This window comes from Crinia signifera, chromosome 1 (assembly GCF_055691185.1).
Source record: "Crinia signifera chromosome 1, ASM5569118v1, whole genome shotgun sequence".
NCBI lineage: Eukaryota > Metazoa > Chordata > Amphibia > Anura > Myobatrachidae > Crinia > Crinia signifera.
The window spans coordinates 413472069-413495748 of NC_139217.1; the positions used below are offsets into that span (position 1 = coordinate 413472069).

At 46.9% G+C, this 23680-nt stretch overlaps 1 protein-coding gene across 4 annotated transcripts in view; it reads right to left on the reverse strand.

The window, feature by feature from the left end:
- ADGRV1 (adhesion G protein-coupled receptor V1) overlaps positions 1 to 23680 on the reverse strand; it is a 461586-nt gene that overhangs the window by 399489 nt on the left and 38417 nt on the right. For all 4 annotated transcript variants that reach the window (XM_083151800.1, XM_083151798.1, XM_083151797.1 and 1 more), the window contains 6 exons: positions 20668 to 20852; positions 18157 to 18306; positions 9083 to 9178; positions 3911 to 4015; positions 2740 to 2853; positions 473 to 1038 (listed from right to left, as the gene is read on the reverse strand). In XM_083151800.1, coding sequence (XP_083007926.1) covers positions 473 to 1038; positions 2740 to 2853; positions 3911 to 4015; positions 9083 to 9178; positions 18157 to 18306; positions 20668 to 20850 — 1214 coding nt within the window. In that variant the 5' untranslated portion in view covers positions 20851 to 20852. The remainder of the gene's footprint in view (positions 1 to 472; positions 1039 to 2739; positions 2854 to 3910; positions 4016 to 9082; positions 9179 to 18156; positions 18307 to 20667; positions 20853 to 23680) is intronic.

Sequence of the window (23680 nt, forward strand, 5' to 3'; positions counted from 1 at the left end):
ATAGGTCCCTCGGTGAGTTATCATTCTAACGGTTACCCGTTGAGGATACTGTGGTTATTAAGTGTCGTTTGCCTGGTACACCAAAGAAGATTTAAAGAAACCATTTTGTGCATATAGGGCACTTGTTACAGGTCAGTTAACAGTGTCTTATTGAGGGCGACTAGACGGAAGATTTACCAGGACCATGGAGTCCCATTTGAGGGCTTATATATTTGACCAAGGATTGGTCACTAGTGGGGATACAGCGCCTATGATCACCCGATTGTGTAAAATGGCCCTAATAGGCTTTCACGTGCAGATGCATGGTATATACAGTACGGGAAGATTCTCCTGTCAGCATAAGAAAGTGGGCAGCCTGCTGCGGCTGTATGAGAAAATGCTTGCGGATTAAATCAACTTGAAATCAGGCTCATAATATGAATATAATGTACATTACATCACAGTACTTCTTTTATCTCATTTCAGATCTTACCCTGATACTTTATCTTCATCAATAATGACAGACTGAGCAAGAATGGCACTGTTAATAGACAAAACTCCATAGGGTTTATCATTAGGTTCAATGACAACATGGACGATATTCGGATGTTGGAGAACAGCATCACCTTGTAGTGTATCTTCCAGCAATAAAATCTGAAAGGACTCCGCTATTTCCGGGATTGCATCGTCAATGATTTTAAACTTCAGGGCAACCTCCTGTACTCTTGGAGGAAAGACAATTGTATTATTTGGCTGAAGGTCCAGGAAATCGCTGCTTAGCTGAGCACTGGATGTTGAGTTCCCAGTTACAATTCTGTATTTGATTGAGACAACAGAGTCATCGGAACCGACTGATGTGTCAGTGAGCGTCCTTCCTCGGGTCACTGGAATGACTATCACATCCTCTGTCTCAGGCACCATGTAAGAACTCTGACTGAAGCGTACAGGGCTATCATTTTTCTTAATGTTTATCTGAAAAGTACTTCTTGTTGCGTTGATCTCTGCACCTCCAAACACATTTGTAAGTGTCAAAGTAAAATTCTCATCATTTTCAGGTATCTTGAGACAAAACAAAAATAATTAGTTGATTTTAAATTTAGAGAATCAACTAATGAGCGGCACAATTTTAATAGTACCTGTCACCTATACACAGTGGGGTAGGGATCATTTGGTCTACAGCAGGATGGTCGAGCGTCATTAGGTCGACACCATTAGGTTGTCATGGGTAAAGGTCGACGTGGGTCTAGGTCGACATGGGAAAAAGTCGACATGGTTCTAGGTCGAAAGGTCATTAGTTTAACAGGTCATTAGTTCGACAATGTTTAGGTTGACAGTCAAAAGGTCGACATGGGGTTTTTCACAGTTTTTCTACCTGAACGTCAACACAGCCGACATGGACACAGTTTAAAGTGCACCACATACCCTAGCATCGCTCCCTGCGCTCACATCGGGCACGGTGCGCTCGGCACACTATTTTATTCTCCCACCATGCCCTAGTGGATGGTAGGGCATGAAATACCACCTGTCGGCACATGTCAGCTCAAAAAACAGTGAAAAACCCCATGTCGACCTTTTGACTGTCGACCTAGACAATGTCGAACTAATGACCTGTCAAACTAATGACCTTTCGACCTAGAACCATGTCGACCTTGTCCTATGTCGACCTAGACCCATATCGACCTTTTCCCATGTCGACCCAATGGTGTCAACCTAATGACTGTCGACCATCATGCTTTAGATCAAATGACCACATCTCACACAGTGGCTGCTATAATATTCATCAGAATGAAATGAATAAGGACCGCTTCTGGATATAAGACATGTGACAGAGGGGTCAGGATACCAGCGTTCACTATACTGAAGCTGGCATTTTGACGATCGCCGTCCGGTATCCCGACATCAATTGGATGCTGCAGCCGGAATCCCAACTTCGGGGATGCCGGAGGTAAGTATACCAGGGCATGCTAACTTGTGGTCAGGGAGGTGGAGGATAGGTTAAGGCACTGGAAGGGGACAGTCTTAAGGTGGCTATCTTTGCATGTGATACACCAGCAACTGAACTGGTATCTTCCTGGTGGCTCTATTGCATGCGATACATTGTATGCAGTCATTCTGCACCCAATGTATCACATGTGAACCCATTCACGGCTCTGGGTACGAAAAGTCCTTGATGCAGTGGTGGCAATCTCTGTAAACAACATACGACGCATATGACCATGCATCAGATTTGAATGGTAAGTAAATGGCATACAATTTGACAATTTTAACTTGAATTATTGGCCCCAATGCCTTGAAATCGTGTAGAATAGTAAAGTATGTCCACCTTAAGGGTTAGTCTGCGGATGGGGGAAAGGTTAGGGTTAGGTTGCAGGGCCAGGGGGGCTTAGGTTTAGGTGGCGGGGTACAAGGGTTAGGCTGCAATGAGGGGGGGTTAGGGTAAGGCTGCGGGCAGGGGGTTTAGGTGGTGGGTGCAGGGGTTAGAGTTAGACAATAGTTGGGAGGGTTAGGCTGTGGGGGCTTATGGTCAGACTGCAGGGAGGGGGCTCAGGGCACTACTATGATTCATATGTGGTATAGGACAGGGGCCCCTTCAAAATGTTGCTATGGAGACCATAAAAATTAGGCTGCTCTCCTATGCAAATCGCTAAATAAATAAAGGAAAATGTAATAAAATACAGTGATATATCTCTTCTCATGATAATCTACATTTCTCTGTTGTTCTTACTCCATATACAGTAAGAGATGAGGTTGTTCTCTTACCTGATCATCTAAAACTGTCAAGTTGTAAACCAGCATGGACCTGCCAGTCGGAAATGTGATATTTCCTTTAGCTGGAAACAGATCTTCTTCAGTTGGACTTGGACCTCCGTCTATCTGCAAAAGAATATCAGCACATTAAAAACTATGACAAAGCAATGCTACATACTGTATAAATTGATTTGGACACTTTATTTGGAGCCACTTTTCCGCATGTTAATAGTGTCATTATTCTATTACAATGTCTGGTACATTTTAATTATAATGTTGACCTGTATTTGCGCTATGTGTATTAAATTAGCATTCATACTTTTAAGTTATCATTTTCTTGTTTTAAAAGGAAAAATGCTGTGTGTGTGATTTACGGGCACATTGCTAAAGTGCAATTGCTTCACTACAAAGCGAAGCACTCGCACAGTTCTGCCTGCCCCCCGGCTGCGCAGCCTAGCTACGAAGAACGGAGCAGGCCGGCCATGTTCTCTCATCGCGATGTTGCCACTACCGTCACTACTTAAACTGCATTAGCGAGACAACTGTGGTTTAAGAGCTCGTGTATGCACACTGTCACATGCGCACATGCACAGATATCTGAATATCGCAATTTTCACAGATCTGCATCTGGATCTGAATCAGGCAATGTATCCATAGCTGGACTATAGCGGTTTCCACATAAATGAGAATGTTGCTCAGGAACTAAGTAAAAACAGGACCCATACAAGACCCCGGAACGCCAGACCGGACATCAAATTCTGCATTATGGAGTAGTGTCCGGTCCGGGGGGTGTCCCAACCAGGGGGGTGTCTTGTCCGGGTGGGAAACCTGTGATAAATTTCACCAGGGACATGGGGAAGGGGAGATTACAGCCTTCATGTGTGGTCCGGACCGTTCCGGTTTTTGCTACATGCCTGGACCATACAGGGAGGCTTTATTCTCTCCCTCCTCCTCTCCCTGTCACAGGCAGCCCACCAGACAGGACACCCCCAGACCAGACACTACAAGCTCCGGAATGCAGAGTTTGATGTCCGGTCCGGCATTCTGGGGTCTTGTCCGGGTCCGGTTTATCCCATACCCTGTTACTCAGCACATACCTGTCATGTTGTGGAATGACTCATGGATGCAATTGTAAATGCTGAGTGGACACAGCAAATATTTATAATGGCAGAAGTAAATTTACCTCAAAAGTCACAGTCACAGTTCCGTAGGTGCCCTTCTCCCTCAGAAGTATGATAGGCAGGGATTGGTTTCTACCACGCGGCTCATTCACTGTGATGAAGGGTGACTAAAGGGCAAAAGAACACAGACATAATTAGAAATTGCTGTATCTTCACAAGGAGGTGGAGAACAATGCAAATAAAGAGATCTCCACAGGCAGATGAAGCCCTGATACACATAATCCATCCACGTCACACCCCATTGCACCCAATTCACTCAGCACTGGAAAGCCTTCTGCCACTTCTTGAAAGAACAGTGATACAATAGAGAAAATAACACTACAGCTATGTTGCCAAAAGTTTTCATATCAGCTACCCATAATGTTCCTGACTGCAGGATTGTGCTGTTCGTGCTGAATCATGTCATCATGGCTCCGCTTGATGACATACAGCATTGCATAGCATGTGCTTTCTGCCTATATGAAAGCATGCCCCTGTCACTGAGACAGATGTGATTGGGCACAGTGGTGCCATCCCTGACTGCCACTGAGGCACTTCTATAGGTGCCTCTTGTAGAGCAGTGTCGTTTTTAGATGCGGACGAGCTGTGCAACCACACGGGGCGCTGCTGACCGGCTCAACCGCTGACTCATATTGTCGTAGCCGGGGGTGCTGTAGCCGGAGATTTCACTATCACCGGTACGCTGATGATACTCAAATCTATCTATCCTCCCCGGAATTGTCACCATCAGTATTGCTCCGTGTCTCTAAATGTCTTTCTGCCATTTCATCTTGGATGTCATCTCACCACCTCAAACTCAACATTTCCAAAACAGAATTAATTATATTCCCACCAGCCAAGAGCAGTTACCAACCTGATATCTCTATCACTATTGAGAACACAACAATCAATCCTACTCCACAAGCTTGCTGCCTAGGGGTCATCCTCGCCTCTGAACTGTCCATCATTCCTCACATTCAATCTGTCTCTAAATCGTGTTACATGCATCTAAAAAACATATCCAAAATTCATCCATGCCTTACACAAGACACTGCAAAATCTCTAATCCATGCACTCATTATATCACGCATTGACTATTGCAATGGCCTCCTTACCGGTCTTCCTAAGAAAAGACTCTCACCACTACAATCCATTTTGAATGCAGCTGCGAGGCTGATCTTCCTGGCTAGACGTTAATCGTCTGCTGATCTGCTCTGCCAGTCCCTCCATTGGTCGACATCACCGGATGTCAGCTGTCCGCTATGTTCTCCTCATGAGCACATGCAAAACTAAGACACCTCAGAGTGTCTTAATTTTGTGTGCGTCTTCCACATCATTCGATGGCCGGCGACCATCAAATTATGTGGGTGTTTCCCCATAGGCTGTGAATGGATGTTTATGCTTAACATCCATTTGCAGCCATGCAGGGGAATTCACCCTGTGAATGGGGGGCAGCGGCATATGCGAACGGGGACTAGCAGAAAATGACACGCAGCGCTGCAAAGCTCACTTGGTGTCAACCAGAATAACCACCATAATGTTGTCATTGTGTCATGTACAGTAGATAAATATAACAATAAATTGTGAATAGACTGTCTGATGTGAGGTATATTTACAGCAATGGAAATCTTTAGAAATCCCTGCGAATCTCAGAAGTGCAGTTTAGAGATGAGACTCCGAATTTCAAAGTAATGTTTTACATGAGAATTTCTTTTTGTCTTTTCCAAATGTTAGTTTAATATTTATAAGTATTTGCAATTCATATTGCCTCTGGGCTACAATGTTTCATTTAGTTTCTCTTTGATCTTCATCGGTAATTGGTGAAGAAAGAGAAAAAATAACACAATGATATCCGTGTTCCGTTTGTTGTGAGATCAAAATGTAAATTTGCACATGTTCTGAAATATGACTTGCCATTTAGTTCTAGCTCCCATGGTCATTGTGCGTTTGCTAATTTATTTACGCTCATTCCTCTGTCTCTTTGTTAACTGTGGACAGTGTAAATGTGAGATGTTCATACTTTATATTGACAGGAATCCAGATGATATGTTGACAGTCATAGGCCCTTATTCAGATCTGAACGCAGTAAGACTTTGTTCTCAAAATGGGCAAAACCATGTGTACTGCAGGTGGGGCAGATGTAACGTGCAGAGAGAGTTAGATTTGGGTGAGTTATTTTGTTTCTGTGCAGGGTATATACTGGCTGCATTATTTTTACACTGCAATTTAGATTTCAGTTTCAACACACCACACCCAAATGTAACTCTCTGCACATGTTACATCTGCCCCACCTGCAGTGCACATGGTTTTGCCCATTTTGAGAACAAATTTGTACTGCAATCAGATCTGAATAAGGTCCTATATGTCGACAATCAATAGGACAACTCCATATGGTTGACAGGACACATCATGGTCAAATGGTCAACATGTAAATGGTCCAGTGCTTAAGATGGACAGGTTAAAAATGTGGACACAATGGACGACAAACATTTTTGTGTTGACCATTCCATGTTGTCATTTTTAACTGTGTTGATGTTTTTTACCTCTCTACCTTTACAAATGTCGACTTATTGACCCTGTCGACCTTTTGACCCTGTTGGCTATGTGCATGTTGACCATACGGGGTCCACCTAGGGTTTGTTGACCTAATTTAGAGTGATCTAATTATCCACACCAATTATAAAGGGTACATACTCATTGACCCTGTTGGCTATGTGCATGTTGACCATACGGGGTCCACCTAGGGTTTGTTGACCTAATTTAGAGTGATCTAATTATCCACACCAATTATAAAGGGTACATACTCATATTGTCCCTGTTCTGAATTGTCTCACTTAGGACCAGTGGCAGCTCCTACCTTCTTCTCCCTCATCACGGTCCCTGGTGCCTGTCCTATGATGACAGGCGCCGGGACTGGTGTATGCACAGTACAAACATATGTACATTGTATGCGGCCAGCCTCTATGGGCTGCTTCGGCAACATCCCATAGAAGGAATCTTGGTCCCGATGCCTGTACAATATAAATGACAGGCAACGGTACCAGCGCGTGCACAGTACCGATATAAGTACTGCGCATGCGCAATTGCCATTTTTGAACGGCAGCCCGCAGCAAGGCGTCCCGAGACATTTTCATGTGCATTTTGTACATGTTTATGTGCACTTTCAACATGTCTAGGTACATTAATGGCTCAGGTATACAGCAGTTTTCACAAAAGTATTATATGTCTTGTATGACACTTTTGAAAAGGTTTCATTATCATATTGACAATACCCAGTGGCGGCTCGTACCTTATTGGGGGAGGGGGGCTGCCTCTGGCTGCAGCGGGGGTACCGTGAATCAGGCAACCCCTCCCCCCTGTTGCCGCTGCTGCTACTTCCTCTCCTCCCGGCGCCTGTGCTGTGATGACAGGCGCCGGGACTGGCGCATGCGCAGTACAAACATCTGTACTGCGCATGCAGCCAGCTTCTATGGGCTGCTTGGGCAACAGCCCATAGAAGCAATCTTGGTCCCGGCACCTGTACAATATAAGTTACAGGCACCAGAACCAGCGCATGCGCAGTACCGATATAGGTACTGCGCAATTGCCGTTTTTGCACGGCAGCCCGCACGAGGGTGTCCCGGTGGGAGGGAACACCTCCCAATGGGACTGCCTTTGTGGCTGGCAGGTCAGACTTCCAATTGGAAGTCACTGCCAGTCACAGTGAAGCAGTGCAGTCTCACAGACTGCATCTGGCTTCATTACAGTGGCGGATTTTACCTGGGGGGGCTGCAGCCCTGCAGTCCATAGGTAAAAACCGCCACTGACAATACCCCATTGCTCACTGATACCTAACATACTGTTCAATAGCAACACTGAGAGATGCTCTACAAAAAGAATAACAAACAACAAGGGCCTTATTCTAGTCCATTCGCACGGACCAGAATATTTGCAGGGGCTCTGTTGGTGGACGTATGCGCATGTGCAGGTTAATTTCTGCGCATGTGCATACGCCGGGTGCATGCGGCCACGGCCAACAGGGTGTTCGCTGGGCGCATGCACCCAAGTGTGTAGGCGAGGGGCGTGAGAAGCCCATTTCCATATGGGCACGCCCAGCATTTCATGGGCATTCCTATGAGAACGCTGGGCAATGATGCGAGCCAGCTGATATCACCGGATGTCAGCTGCCAGCCCACTTCCACATGTACAGTATATGTAAGTGTCTTGCGAATCACAATGTGCACACACTCTGCATACAATGAATCATACAGCCAGTCAAGATTTTACGATTGTGTACAATATCGCTCTGGCGTATGGGGGCCTTTCGATTTGGGAAGGGTGTGTTCAAAATGAAATTTAAATTGCAGTGTAAGAATAAAGCAGCCAGTATTTACCCTGCACAGAAACAAAATAACTCACCAAACGTAACTCTCTCTGCACATATTACATCTGCCCCCCTGCAGTGCACATGGTTTTGTTAATAAAGAACATGTTTCCTTTGCACTCCATGCTGAAGTAGGCCCTATACATGCATGCGGGTGAGTATACACCACAATGAGCAACTATTGATGATTTTGAGCCATATACAACATAACTTGCGCTTTTATTTGTGAATAAATAGGTGTTGCTGCATGACAACGAGCCGTCTGCACATAGCCCAAATTTAATGACTATGGCCCTTATTCTGGTTCACTCGCAAAGGCAAATTCCTTCTCAAATGGACAAAACCATGTGCACTGCAGGGGGGGCAGTAACTTGTGCAGTGAGAATTAGATTCGGGTGGGTTATTTTGTTTGGTACTTGTTTCCTAGCACGGCGCCAGCGATTTTAATTGTATCCATCTGGTCCGAAAAAATCGGGCCGATTTTTACATACCCCCACTTACCACGTCGGCGTGGAGTTGATTTTATATAGTGTGTTGAGCGCAGCGAGCCACCGAGCCCGAAGCGTGGCGAGCGCATCGAGCCCCGCGTGGGGACGCGCATTACTTCACAGGTATTACGCGTCCCCTCGTGGGGCTCGCTGCGCTCGCCACACTATATAAAATCAACTCCACGCCAACGTGGATAGTGGGGGTATGAAAAGGTCGGGGTGGCGTTAACAATGGGGGGGCATTTCACATCGAATGTTAATAAGACTATAAAAACAATTCTATGCTATTTTAACAAAACAAATATACAAAATGTATCCTAGTCACAGGAAAATAAAATATATACCATATCAAGAGAGATGATTCCAAAAGCATTGTCGTTTGATAGTATAGTGACAGTTACTACTTTCTCAGGTCCCAGCTTTGTGTTTGGTGGAGGGTTCTGAAAACAAGAGAACAATAAGAGATTACATAGCATAGACAATGTACTGTCACTTTCCCCATGACAGATAATGTGTACATGCCAGCTGAGAACCATAACAGAATGCAAAACAGTCCAAGGTGACTAACTTTACGGAATGGTGTAATGTCGTCTCGCTAGACGTGTGTACGGGGAGATCCTAGAGACCATTAATCATCGCCTGACAGCCTCTTAATTACACCATAGAAATAAGGAATAGGAAATAAAATGTTCAGGAGCTTTATAACACTAAATGTTTCCAGCTATCAGCACAATGTCGCCTATGAGGTGATGCCTTTTGTCCTGGCAAAATGTTCTCACGAGGAAAGTAATGCACGGAATTCCTGGCATGTTAACATCAACATTACATAGGTTACTTTGAGAAGATAATCCCACACAATATTGACTTGCCTGCAGCAAGAAAAAGAGTATAAACAAAAATATTCTCATTGGGAACTGAAAGCACAACATCCATCACAGAGCCTTGGGTCCTGCCTTACTGTTTACTTATGGCAAATAAAGGGGCTTTAAATCAGCACTCATTAAGCTGGACTTCTGCTGAACTGGCTGCATGTCCCTGTTGTCCACACTGCTGTCCTGGCTGCATATAACTGGTGTACACACTGTTGTACTGGCTGCATGTACCTGGTGTCCATACTGCTGTACTGGCTGCATGTACCTGGTGTCCTCACTGCTGTACTGGCTGCATGGATCTGGTGTCCTCACTGCTTTACTGGCTGCGTTTACCTGGTGTCCACACTGCTGTACTGGCTGCGTTTATCTGGTGTCCACACTGCTGTACTGGCTGCATGTACCTGACAGGGTATTGTCTAATCGCTGTGTCCAATTATCCCCCCAAAAATGACATAACTCTCCTGTTGGATAAAATTGGCCACAGCAGCCATCTTTATTGAAACAATACAATTTTAACAATAACCAAAAACATTCCCACGGAAGGTGGTCCCCGAGGCCCTCAATAAATCTATCCACACCTCTAAGCACTTCCAGGAGTTCTTACCCCCAGCCGATAGCGATTGGCTCGAGGGCACCAATTGTCAACACCCAGTGCTCATTAATTAACCTCACCCAGGGGAGTCCAGCCCCCTCATGGGGCCCTCCCCGCCGCATAATTAAGCCTCAATGCCACTAACCTCGAGGACCCCCCTCCGCACAGGCCACTGTGACAAAAAGACATCCTATCAATTAATCTACCTAAAACTATAAAAAACAGGGAGGGTGGGTGGGGGCTGTTAAGAAAATTCTCCCAGAGACCCCTATCTCCCGCCTGAACCCTGCTTATATACCCCTCCAACACCCCGTTAAGCCCCTCCCCCTATGACCCTCTCCTTAGACACCCCTTCTATGACTATCCTGCTAGTCAGCTCCCTACAAACCCCTGTCAGGGGAGCCTCCCCCAAGGCTTTGCCTCCAGTCCAGCTCCTACATGACAGGGTATTGTCTAATCGCTGTGTCCAATTATCCCCCCAAAAATGACATAACTCTCCTGTTGGATAAAATTGGCCACAGCAGCCATCTTTATTGAAACAATACAATTTTAACAATAACCAAAAACATTCCCACGGAAGGTGGTCCCCGAGGCCCTCAATAAATCTATCCACACCTCTAAGCACTTCCAGGAGTTCTTACCCCCAGCCGATAGCGATTGGCTCGAGGGCACCAATTGTCAACACCCAGTGCTCATTAATTAACCTCACCCAGGGGAGTCCAGCCCCCTCATGGGGCCCTCCCCGCCGCATAATTAAGCCTCAATGCCACTAACCTCGAGGACCCCCCTCCGCCACCAAGCACGGGGTTAAACCCTTAACCCCGAGCGCCCCCCCCACATCCGGAATGCTGTTTCTATTCCCTCTTGTAGACCCAAAGACCAAACATCTATCCCTACAGCGTTAAGATGTACACCGTCCCCTCTCCAAAATGCCCCGGCACCAGACTCAAGCTCCCTGTGCCTCACCACCACAGCGCCATTTCTAGCCATAAAACGCCCAATTGCCCTGTTGACTTTGATCCGAGCCTTATTGATCTTGTCAGCCGACCTTGCATCCCTCCAATAATGGCGTGGCACAATATCCGACCAAACCGTGATCACTTCCGGAAACATCGCCCATAAACGTAGGAGATCAAACTTGATATCCCGTATCAACTCCCTAAATGGCCTGCCCCCAAGGTCATTACCACCCACATGCAACACCAATATGTCGGGAGCCCTATCGAGCCGAACAAAGCGGTGAAATTCCTGTAACACTCCACTCCATACCATACCGCGCTTCCCCAGCCAGCGAACCACTGCTTCTTCTCTATCCAAACCTAGCTGGCGGCCGTTCGGTCTGACATCAGCCCGCAAAGCTCCCCAAAAGACATAGGAATGTCCTAAAATCCAAATCAGGCACGGGGGATGCCCTAAAACAGAAAGAACACAGTCAACCTCAACAATCCCCTAAACGAACATAGGAACGAAAACGAGACGATTCCCACCGCCCAATCCGCTTAATTAACTCATCCCCAAATCCCATTCTAGCAGCCTCAGTTGCGGCCCCAATGCGGAAAGAGTGACCCGCGTATTCCTCCCCCTTGAGGCCCAATGTCCGCAGTACTGTTCTAAACACACTTGTGAACTGGAACCGTGATAAAAAGGATCCATTTGCATGCATCAGCAAAGGATCCCTTTCCCTGCCCACTCTGACTTCCTTAAACATCCTTAGCCGTGCCACCGGGCACATATTTGAGCCTGGTACAGAGAAGAGAACTACCTTCTTCCCCCTCCCTAACTGATCCGTCTTAGACCTACTCACCACTAGCTCCACCCTATCCGAGTATAAATCCACATCCTCTCCCAACAAACCTCCCGGCCTGGACACGCTTGGACTCACGAGCTCCCCAATCCGCAGTGCCCCGAAGAAGGCAAGCGAAAAGGCTACCCCGAACAACCTTTCCTCGAAATTGGAACTACAGACCTCCCCTAACTTCATGCCCATATTCTGCAACAACTGGAAAGACACCGGCCTTCTCTGATCCTGTACGACATGCCCTCTCCTCCAACCTTTTAAAGCCTGCGCAATCAGGAAATTCTTCGTGACGTCAGGCCTACCGCCTGCACGAAACCCAAAAGCCAAGCCCGCCATGCAGCGCGTGATTTTTGCCACTGACCAACCAATCTCCTTACAATGGCCTATATATAGCAAGACAGCCAACTCGTCATCATCCTCCTTCAAACCTACTACCTCACGCCATTCTAACCAGCTCCGCCATTCCTGATTGTATGCCGACCACGTATTCGGGGCCAAGGATTCCCTGATGAGCTGATCGACTACCCGTCCAGCAGAGCCCAGAGCCGACTCGGGAACCCGGTCCCCTCCCTGTCCGCCTCTGGTGCCAACTCCCGGAAACGTTCCCACTGTGAACGAGATAAAGAATCCGCAATGCCGTTAGAGACACCGGGAACGTGCCTAGCCACAACCCACAAATTCAAAGCCAGACATTCCAATACTAACTGCTGCAAAATAGTGACCACTGGCGGTGAAGATGCCGACAATTGGTTAATAGCCATGACAACGCCCAAATTATCGCAGTGAAAACAAATCTTCCTATTGCGGAACAACTCCCCCCAAACAACTACTGCAACCAAAATAGGAAACAACTCCAACAATGCCAAGTTTTTTACCATGCCCCTCTGCACCCAAGACTCCGGCCACCGTCCTACACACCAATGTCCCTGGCAATATGCTCCAAAACCGCCACTCCCGGCCGCGTCTGTGAAGAGGTCTAGCTTAGTAGCCACGCACGTGTCTGACATCCACAGAGCTCTGCCGTTAAAAGCTTCTAAAAAAGTTGCCCACACCCGCAAGTCCCCTTTCAACTCACTACCTAACCTGACAAAATGATGAGGAAGTACCACCCCTGCTGTCGCTGCTGCCAACCTCCTGCTGAAAATGCGGCCCATAGGCATAATGCGACACGCAAAATTCAATTTGCCCAGCAAGGATTGCAATTCCCGCAATCTAATCTTCTTCAACAGCAATGCCCTCCCTACCTCGGCCTTTAAACCCAGCAATTTTTCCTCGGGCAAGCGGCACTCCATATTCTCGGTATCAATGACAATACCCAAAAAACTGATCACAGTCGCAGGGCCCTCCGTCTTACCTGGGGCAAGCGGGACCCCAAAATCTGCCGACACCCTTTCAACAGTCCCCAACAATAAATCACATACTCCCGTCCCCCCAGGACCAATACATAAGAAGTCATCTAGGTAATGAATAACTGAACTGCACCCAGAAACATCCTTAACCACCCACTCCAAAAAGGAACTAAAGGCCTCAAAATAAGCACACGACAAAGAACAACCCATCGGTAAACAGCGGTCAACAAAAAACTCCCCGTCCCAACAACAACCCAACAAACGCAAACTGGTTGGGTGAACCGGCAGCAAACGGAATGCCGATTCAATATCAGTCTTTGCCAACCTGGCCCCTTTCCCAAACCGCTTCACCCACTGAACAGCCGCGTCAAACGAAGTATAAACCACCGAGCAAATGTCGGGGTCTATGCCATCATTGACCGACGCCCCTTTTGGAAAAGATAAATGGTGGATAAGGCGAAACTTGTTCGCCTCCTTTTTAGGCACCACCCCCAATGGAGAGACTATCAAATCTGGCCATGGTGCCGACCCAAAAGGTCCGGCCATCCGACCCAGCTGCACCTCCTTAAGCAGTTTTTCCTGCACCACCTCTGGATGCTCCCTTGCAGACTTCAAATTCCTCTTAAAACTCCCTGAAACCTGCACGTCAGAAGGTATCTTAAAACCTTCCCTAAACCCCTCCTCCAACAACATGGCTGTCTGCTGGTCAGGATACCTACGCAGATAGCCCAGCATCCTTTCCAGCCGAACCGGTGTCTCCCCCTTTTGAATTACCGTCCCGTGACTTCCCTCTGAAGCATTTATTTGCACCATGGGTCCCTCCACACGAGGAACATTCATGTTTAAATTTGCATTTTGCCCCAAACCGACATGACCCGTCATTAAAGGCAAAGCAGAGTCCCTTCTGCATGGCCGTCCCATTTGTGGCCTCCCTCGCCCCCCCCCCCGTCCCCACGAAAGGGCTGCCCACTTTTTATGGGAGCCGTCACCTTTAACCATAAAGCAATATCCTTATGGTCCCAACGTATGTTAGGGCGAACCGCCTTCCTCTGCCTAAACTGCTCATCGTACCTGAGCCAAGCCAAGCCCCCATAAACACGGTATGCCTCTCCTATTGCATCCATGTAACAAAACAAGCCTGAACAATTGTCAGGTGCCTTCTCCCCAATCACACTAGCTAAAATAGCAAATGCTTGCAACCAGTTTGTGAATGACCGCGGTATCAGCCGATACCGCCGCCGTTCCTCCTTCTTCTCCTCCTTACGGGGCCTATCCAGATTAAAACGCTCTAAAGGGAGCAATGAAAATATATCAACGTATTCCCCTTTCCAAATCTTCTCCCTCACCTCCTGCTTCAGGTGGGCCCCCAATGGCCCCTCAAAGCATACATACACCTCCCCTTTTGCAGTGTCACTGAGCCTCCCACTCTCCTCCTGCGTCCCAACACTGCCCCCTTCTGCCCCTGCACTACTGCTACTTTGTTCCCCACCGGATACCAGCACCCCGCTGCTCACCGGCTCCCCACTGCTAACCGGCACCCCACTGTTAACCGGCACACTATTACTGACTGGCACACTAATGCTAGCTGGTGCGCCCGAATTCTGCGGCGCCCACGCTGCCGCCGGAGACGGCCCCGCCCCCTGCCGCAAACCCACCAACCAATCTGCAAAACCACTCAATAATTCAGTAAAACCCCTACTCATTTCCCCCTGGAGGGCTAACCCTCCCCCCCCCTGACTCTGCGCTAAAGCATTAACAGACATAGAGACAGACTCACCAGGCTGCCTGGGGGCTGTGAACCCAGCAGCCGCAGGTCCAGTGTCCTGACGAACCCCAGCCGATGACGAAGGACCAGGTATTTCTCCATCAGCTGCTGACGCTTCCATCTCTCTTCTCCTGTCATCCCGACCCTCAGGTACAGCACCAGCCGGCGTGACCTCGTTGGAGGCGGAGCCAGCTGTGCGCCTCTCGCTCCGTGTACCAGGCCTGCGGTCCTCAGCCTGTACTTCTGCCCCCCTGGCACGACTCACCCCGCGCTGGGCAGCAGCATGCCCCGCATGCCCCGCCGCACCAGGTCCAGTACCACGCAACGCCGGATCGGAGGGTTCCGCCTGCTGGTCGGATTCCTCCCAGACCTGGTCCTGCGGGCGGAAGGCGCCCGGCCCGCAGCCTGGCCTGGAGGGTCCCTAACGGGGCTCCGTGAACGGCGCTGAACCCTGGGGGACACAGATGGGCTAAAGCGCTCCGGAGGCCTAGACCTCCGAGGCCGTGCACCCGCTGGAGCAGCCTCCTGCGTTGCTGCTCCCAGTCCCCCCAGCAGACCTGACATCTGCTGCTGCAGCCACTCAGCCCCTCTGGTGCCCGCTGCCTCCCTGAGGGCAGCAAGCGCAGCGGATACCTCCGCATCAGCGTTGCCTGGGGAAGCCATGGGAGATGCCACGCTGCTTGGCTGTTAAGAAAATTCTCCCAGAGACCCCTATCTCCCGCCTGAACCCTGCTTATATACCCCTCCAACACCCCGTTAAGCCCCTCCCCCTATGACCCTCTCCTTAGACACCCCTTCTATGACTATCCTGCTAGTCAGCTCCCTACAAACCCCTGTCAGGGGAGCCTCCCCCAAGGCTTTGCCTCCAGTCCAGCTCCTACATTGTGTCCACACTGCTGTACTGGCTGCGTGTACCTGGTGTCCACACTGCTTTACTGGCTGCATGTACCTGGTGTCCACACTGCTGTACTGGCTGAGTGTACCTGGTGTCCTGACTGCTGTACTGGCTGCATGGACCTGGTGTCCACACTGCTGTACTGGCTGCATGTACCTGGTGTCCACACTGCTGTACTGGCTGCATGTACCTGGTGTCCACACTGCTGTACTGGCTTCATGTACCTGGTGTCCACACTGCTGTACTGGCTGCGTGTACCTGGTGTCCACACTGCTGTACTGGCTGCTTTTACCTGGTGTCCACACTGCTGTACTGGCTGCGTTTACCTGGTGTCCACACTGCTGTACTGGCTGCATGTACCCGGTGTCCGCACTGCTGTACTGGCTGCTTGTACCTGGTGTCCACACTGCTGTACTGGCTGCATGTACCTGGTGTCCACACTGTTGCACTGGCTGCGTGTACCTGGTATCCACACTGGGTGCAGAATCTCTCTCTCTCTCTCTCTATGGGCCTTATTCTGGTTGGAGCGGCCGGGCCGTACGCGGACGTCCCAGGATTTTTAATGATCTGCGCATGCGTACATTCGCTAATGCGCAGGCGCGAACACTCCACAACGCTTACGGACGGGTCTCTACGTGCGAAAAAACCTATACGCGAGTGTACGGGCATTGGGGGCGGCATAGGGGCGTGATGAGGGGAGCGGCCGAAATAATGAGGGAAAATGGGCGTAAATATGGGCGTACACGGGGGTGTGCACCAAAAATGAGCGGTGCTACTACCGCACGATCGACTACAGCACCGTTCATTTCGGACACAAAACAGGCGGCCGCCAACCGCCATCTCAAACCACCCCTACAGATACCGCATGCCAGCGTGCGCCTGGGTTTGCTAATTTACGCTGATTACTACTCAAACACATACACCTGAATGTAATAACCAATGCTGCAATCTATTAAGTCCAAACCATGATTTCACTACATGCAAGCCACACACAGCACTCAAACACATTGGAAGCTTATCTTTCTATACTTCTCTACATTTAAAGGTTTGTTTAATTTAAGGTAAGAATCTTTTTAAGACCTGCTTATATATGCTAAGGTAGGTATTTGTTAAACAGTTATACACATTCACTACGTGCTTTCATAGACTTTACACAGTAGCACACTCAATCTACACAAGTCGACATGTGTCAACGTGTTCACTCTAATACAAACATAGGTTTTGTATTTATGATATAGTAACATAAACCACATCTAACACCTACAAAGGATGTTTCAGCAATGTTTTAAGCCCATGGGCACTATTTTGCCCATTAATTAATTCAATCAATTAATTAATTTTCATAATTATAGTTGAAAGGCAAGATTTGCAGGTCCAAATATGTGAAGGGTATGCCAGCGTACACGGACGTACGCTCACTCTCACGAGCGGTGACATAAGCGGAGTTTTCTATTGAAAACAATAGGGACCCGTCCGTGCAAGCTGGCGTATGCTCAGATTTCCGCAAGAAGTCGGTGGGAAGACGGACGAGAGACGTCCGTGAACGGTGGCGTACGCTCAGTTGTACGCCAGTTGTCGGAGTGTAAGGGCTGGCCCGTCCGTGTACGTTGGCGTACGCTCAATTGTACGCCACTCCCCTTTGCCGTTATTTCTGGCCGTACGTATGCGGCTGAGTTGTGGGTGGACTTAACCCCAACGGCCGCGTACGGATAGCGTACGTTGTTTTGGAACGTACGCACGTTTGGCCGCTCCAACCAGAATAAGGCCCTTTGTATGGCTTCTAATGTATGCGATGAAGCTTTCAGTGAGACACCCTTATGATGCAGCATATATTTCCAATACATTTTCAGAGACTGTGCATCTGAATCAGCACTGCAAATATGGGGATCACCTGCGCTCATCATTGCATGGCAAGGAACGCAGGCCAGTATCAAACTGCCATTGATTGACAGTCTGATGCTGTTTTCTGGGTGGAGGGGGGCGGTGGCAAGCTCCATTAGGGGGCCGGGGATGTCCGCAAGCCTTCCGATGATGGGTGCTTTAAACCAATGCTGTATCACATTGTCGGACCATTACTGCAGCAGTGGCTGCCTGTAGTAAATGTCTCCTGCTGCATTTCATACAGTGCTGACAATGTGCAAACTGACCTGTAATATTAGAAGGAAATGAAATGTTTCATCTGCCTCTGGAACGTCGTCATCACACACAGAGATGTAGACGGTGCGTTTTGTCTCCCAGTCGGGTATAAATGCAGCAGTAGCAGTCGCTACAAAGTCCCCAGTGTTTTCTTCTTGAAGCTAAAACACAATCAGAGTTGTATCAATGGGATATACGCACATTTATTTATATTCTAACAACAAAATAGAAAAGACAGACAGTACAAAAGCCTAAAGATGAGTACGGTTATGGTATTTTACATCTACAATGTCTAGGTCTACAGTCATAAGGTTGACCACTATAGGTCGACAGGGCCAAAATGTCGACAGGGTCAAAAGTTTGACAGCCAAAATGTCGACAGGCAAAAGGTTGACCGGTTCAAAAGTTCGACATTCAAAAGGTTGACATGAGTTTTTCATGTTTTTTTGTCTATGTTGACATAGGTCAATATGGATACCTTCTCGCCATGCTTTGGGCACTATTATATTCTCCCTCCACGCCGTAGTAGATGGTAGGGTATGAAATACCGCCTGTCGGCATATGTTGGCTCAATTTTATTATTTTTTTACACTCATGTCGACTCTTTACATGTCGGCCTTTGACCCGGTCGACCTTTTGACTGTCGACCAATAGTGGTCAATCTTATGATTGTCGACCTAGAGTCAATCTATCATGAGTCCGCATTTCATGAGTACACGCTAGACAATATAGTTAAGGATATGCACAATAAAGGTGACCATACACCTACAGATTTATCTTCAGATCTGGCTGGTTGGAACAAAATTTTGGTAACATCTGAAGGACAGTTTGTCAGTTTTCCAGCATTTCCAAGCAAATGGTCAAATGTCATCTGCTCTCATCCATAACCATGTTTTGGTTCCAACCAGCCAGATCTGAAGATAAATCTGTAGGTGTATGGCCACCTTTACGACCATGGTTACCAATATTGTAGCGCATATTGTCTAGTGTATTTGTACTATATGGTTAATGACACGCTCTCCCATGGGTCATTATCACTGGCTCATGTCGCGAATGTTGTAGCTGGGTACACATATTGTCCTATGTGTATGCAGCTTTAGTTTCCGTATTTTATTGGGTATTTTTTTATTATTCTGTGGCAAATGCAGATGATATTTGGGAAGGAGTAAATAAGGGATCAAATAAGTGGAAAATGGTCTCACTTTACGGATGTGAAATATCTTGAGTACATTATGTCTAGTATTGATCTGCAGTTATTTTATTGATGTATTCTTTTTTAAGCAAAATAAATTCCATATCAGACAGATGGAGAAATGTTAAGACTTACAGATGTGTCTATGTTCATCTAGCCTCCTTTAGCGTTAAACATCCAGTGTCAGGCGTCTTTTAACCCATTAACCCCTTAAGTAGTGTTTTTTTTTAATTAGCGCTCCCCACTGGGTGATTTTTTTAGGGGGAGCGCTACCTAAAAAAAACCCACCACCCTGGCTCCCGGCAACCCGGCCCTGCCCCCGTCAACCCGGCATGACGTTGCACACTGTCACACAGCCAGGGAGAGAGGGGACGGGAGGGAAGGGGATGCGCCGCCGAGCAGCCGGTGCCAGGCAGTGCTGAAGCTGAGTTCAGCCATTCGCTCAGCGGCACTGCCCGGTGCTAACCAGCAGCAATCCTGAGAATTTGCCGGGCTTGGCAGTCTGGGCACTGAATCATAGCCTAGAAAATTCTCTGGATTACCACTGAAGGGGTTACATAGCATCTTATTTACAAAAGGGAGCGATTATGACTCACAAGCAGCTTGGAGGAGCGGAAAGGAGGAAACAGGAGGTTTCTGTCCTCCCTGAACTCACCTTATAATAAGAGAGGGGCACAGAGACGAGGAAGAGGAGGAGAGAGATGGTAAGGTGAGGGAAGGTAAAAGAGAAAACTTTGTACACTGGGCATAATAGCTAGAGACCTGGTGAATGATGGGTACAAAATATTAAACCCCTTTAACAACGCACCCATAACCCGGGTTATTGCCGGGTCGACACGACGAGTAATGCAAAAGCCCCAAACTGAATAACCCAAGTAAACCAATGTGGCAATTCAACCCGGGTTATAAGAAGGGTCAGACCCGGCTTTAGCGATGTGAAAGCAGTATATGTTGTTGAATGATTAGCCAAAATAGCATAATAGCATAGTACATATGATTAGTTAGAGTCTTCCCAGACTTATCCCAGCCACACCACACAGCAGATTGAACTGATTGATAACTTTATTATCCCAAAGACATTAATTTCAGCATAAGGGAACTATACACATAGGTTGTGGAATAGCCTTTACAGGGAATGATGAACCGGAAGGTGTAACTGGAAAATAATATACTGTACTGTAGGTGGAACTTCCACCAATTTACTTGGTGCAAAATTTCGCTGTAAATTCAAGAACCTGCACATAAAGTCTTGCCTGATGCCTCAGTTATACAAGATTAGTAACACACCCTATGTTAGAGGCATGAATCGCCAATAAATGCATTCCCTTACCAGGACTATTGCCGTGATGTTAACAGGCACTCCCGTCCTTTCAATAATTAGCCGTATCACCGTGGTACTGGTCTCATTTACAAAAAAGGCGGTTTCACCAGCAAATTGAACTTGTGTTTCTCCAGATATGGCAGCCACTAATAATGCTAAGAAAAAGAGGGCACTGGTGGGAACAGAGGGCATCCCTGTTGAGAGGAGACAAAACAATCATTAAATATCATAGAAACCTAGTGAACAGTTGTATAGTGTCTAGCTCAGGACAGGCCAACCTGTGGCTCTCCAGATGTTGTGAAACTACAAATCCCAGCATGCCTTGCCACAGTTTTAACACTCCCTTACAGCAAAACTATGGCAAGGCATGATGGGATTTGTAGTTTGTCAACCTCTGGAGAGCCACAGGTTGGCCAGGCCTGGTCTAGCTACTTGTACAGTATTTTTAATAGTTGCATATACTGTATATATATGTATAAAACAAGTTAGTTATATAATGAAAGATTATAAAAGTAAAAGTAATGTCAGTGCTAGCGGTTCTGCATGCACAGACAAAGCAATACCTGAATTGCTCCGTCTGGCACCATCTAGTGGCTGCCTGCAGGCAAAACATTTGAATCCCCCCCTATAGGTACGGAGCAGCAATAGGCTTTTATTATATAGGATGAGGCAGAATAAAATTGCCAATGGGAAAGGAAACCAAAACAGCCACAAAGAATTAACGTGAATAGTATAGGCCTGATTCAGACCTACTTGCTTTGCTGCAAGTGAATGGAGCCCAGCGAGCAGGTAACTGTCACCCCCTTACCCCGCGAATTCCTGCCTTACGAAGGTGTTTGCAGGGCTGCAAACTGATTTGAATGGGTACACATCCATTCGCATGTGGTCGCCTAGAGGAAAAATCATTAGATTATAACTTCAAATGATTTTTGCTCTCATCCCTGGTGCTCGCAGCTGCTGTGTAGCCCAGACTTAAACAAGCCGCTTCCGGGCAGGGCCGACGTCATTCACCCGCCCCTAGCAGGTGTAAAGAGGCCTGCATTTTCCCAGACACTCCCAGTGTTTTGTTGGGCGTGCTCACTGTTTTTGCAGACATGCCCATGAAACGTCCCGGATCCACCGCCACACCCACTGCCTGTCAATCAGTCCTGTTCTAAACCATTTTGGACTATTCTGGGCAAAAAAAAAAGAAATAGACAATGCAGCAGAACAGCAGTAACTATACAATGGATATCATTATGAGAGTCTATGTGCAAATCTATATACCGGGCAGACAGACGGACTGATCCAAAGTTGTATGCAAGTCAGAGGTGCGGATGCAGAGATTTGGCCCCCATGCTGAGCTGTATGCATCCATAGTTACACTTGGTTTCATAGCCATGATCATTATTAGAGCCAGGAGTGTATTTTAACCCCTTCCTGACAGAGCCAGTTTTTGCGTTCCTGACAGAGCCCTTTTTTTCAAATCTGACATGTCTCACTTAAGTGGGGATAACTTTTTTTTGCTTTTACTTATCCCAGTGATTTTGAGATTGTTTTTTCGTGACACATTGTACTTCAAATTAGTGGTAAATTTGGGTCGATACAGTCTGTGTTTTTTTGTGAAAAATACCAAAATATCGTGAAAAAATGGAAAATTTAGCGATTTGCAAAATGTTAAATTTTCTGCTTGTGAGACAAATAATCTTACCACTCAAAATAGTGAATAACTAACATAGACCATATGTCTACTTTATGTTGACATCATTATTTCAACTTCCTTTTAATTTTTTGGGACACTAGGAGGCTTACAATATGAATAGCAAATTCTCAAATTTTCAAGAAAATTTCAAACACTGATTTTTTTAGGGACCAGTTCAGTTCTGATGTGACTTTGAGGGACTTGTATGTGAGACACCCCCATAAATGATGCCATTTCAAAAACTGCACCCCTCACAGTATTCAAAACAGCATTTTGGAAGTTTGTTAACCCTTTAGGTGTTTCACAGAAATTAAAACAAAGTGTAGGTGAAATTTCAAAATTTCTTTTTTTTTGCAGATTTGCAATTTTAATACATTTTTCTAAGGAACACAGTACATTTTACTAGAGAAATGTGACTGAAAATTGATTCCCCCAATTCTTTTGTTTTCATAAATATCCTATATGTGGCCCTAGTGTGCACGGTGACCAAACCACAGGCTTCATAATAGAAGGAGCACCTACTTGATTTTGGAGCCTCCTTTTTATGAGATTATTTTTTAGGCACCATGTAGGTTTCTAGGCACCATAAGATGCTAAAAGTTAGGAACCCCCCCACAAGTGACCCCATTTTGCAAACTACACCCCTCAGGGAATTCATCTAGGGGTATAGTGTACATTTCAAACCCCCAGGGGTTTCACCAATTGTGGTACAACTGGGCAGTGAAAATGAAAAATTATTTTTTTTACACAAAAATACAGTTCTGGCTCCAAATTTGTCATTTTCAGAAGGTATGAAGGAGACAAAGCACCCCAAAATCTGTGCCCCAATTTCTCCCGAGTACGGCAATGCCTCACATGTGACCAAAAAATACCAGTTGGGTGCATGGCAGGACTCAGAAGGGAAGGAGTGATTTTTGGATTTTGCAGCTCAGATTCTGGTGGAATTTTGGTGGGTGCTATGTCGCATTAGCAAGACCCCCAAAGCACCAATACAGTGGAACCCCCCCACAAGTCACCCCATTTTGAAAACTACACCCCTCAGGGAATTCATCTAGGGGTATAGTGTACATTTCAAACCCCCAGGGGTTTCACCAATTTTGATACAAGTGGGCAGTGAAAATGAAAAATTACATTTTTTTACACAAAAATGCAGTTCTGGCTCAAAATTTTTCATTTTCAGAAGGTATGAAGGAGAAAAAGCACCCCAAAATCTGTGCCCCAATTTCTCCCGAGTACGGCAATGCCTCACATGTGACCAAAAAATACCAGTTGGGTGCATGGCAGGACTCAGAAGGGAAGGAGTGATTTTTGGATTTTGCAGCACAGATTCTGGTGGAATGA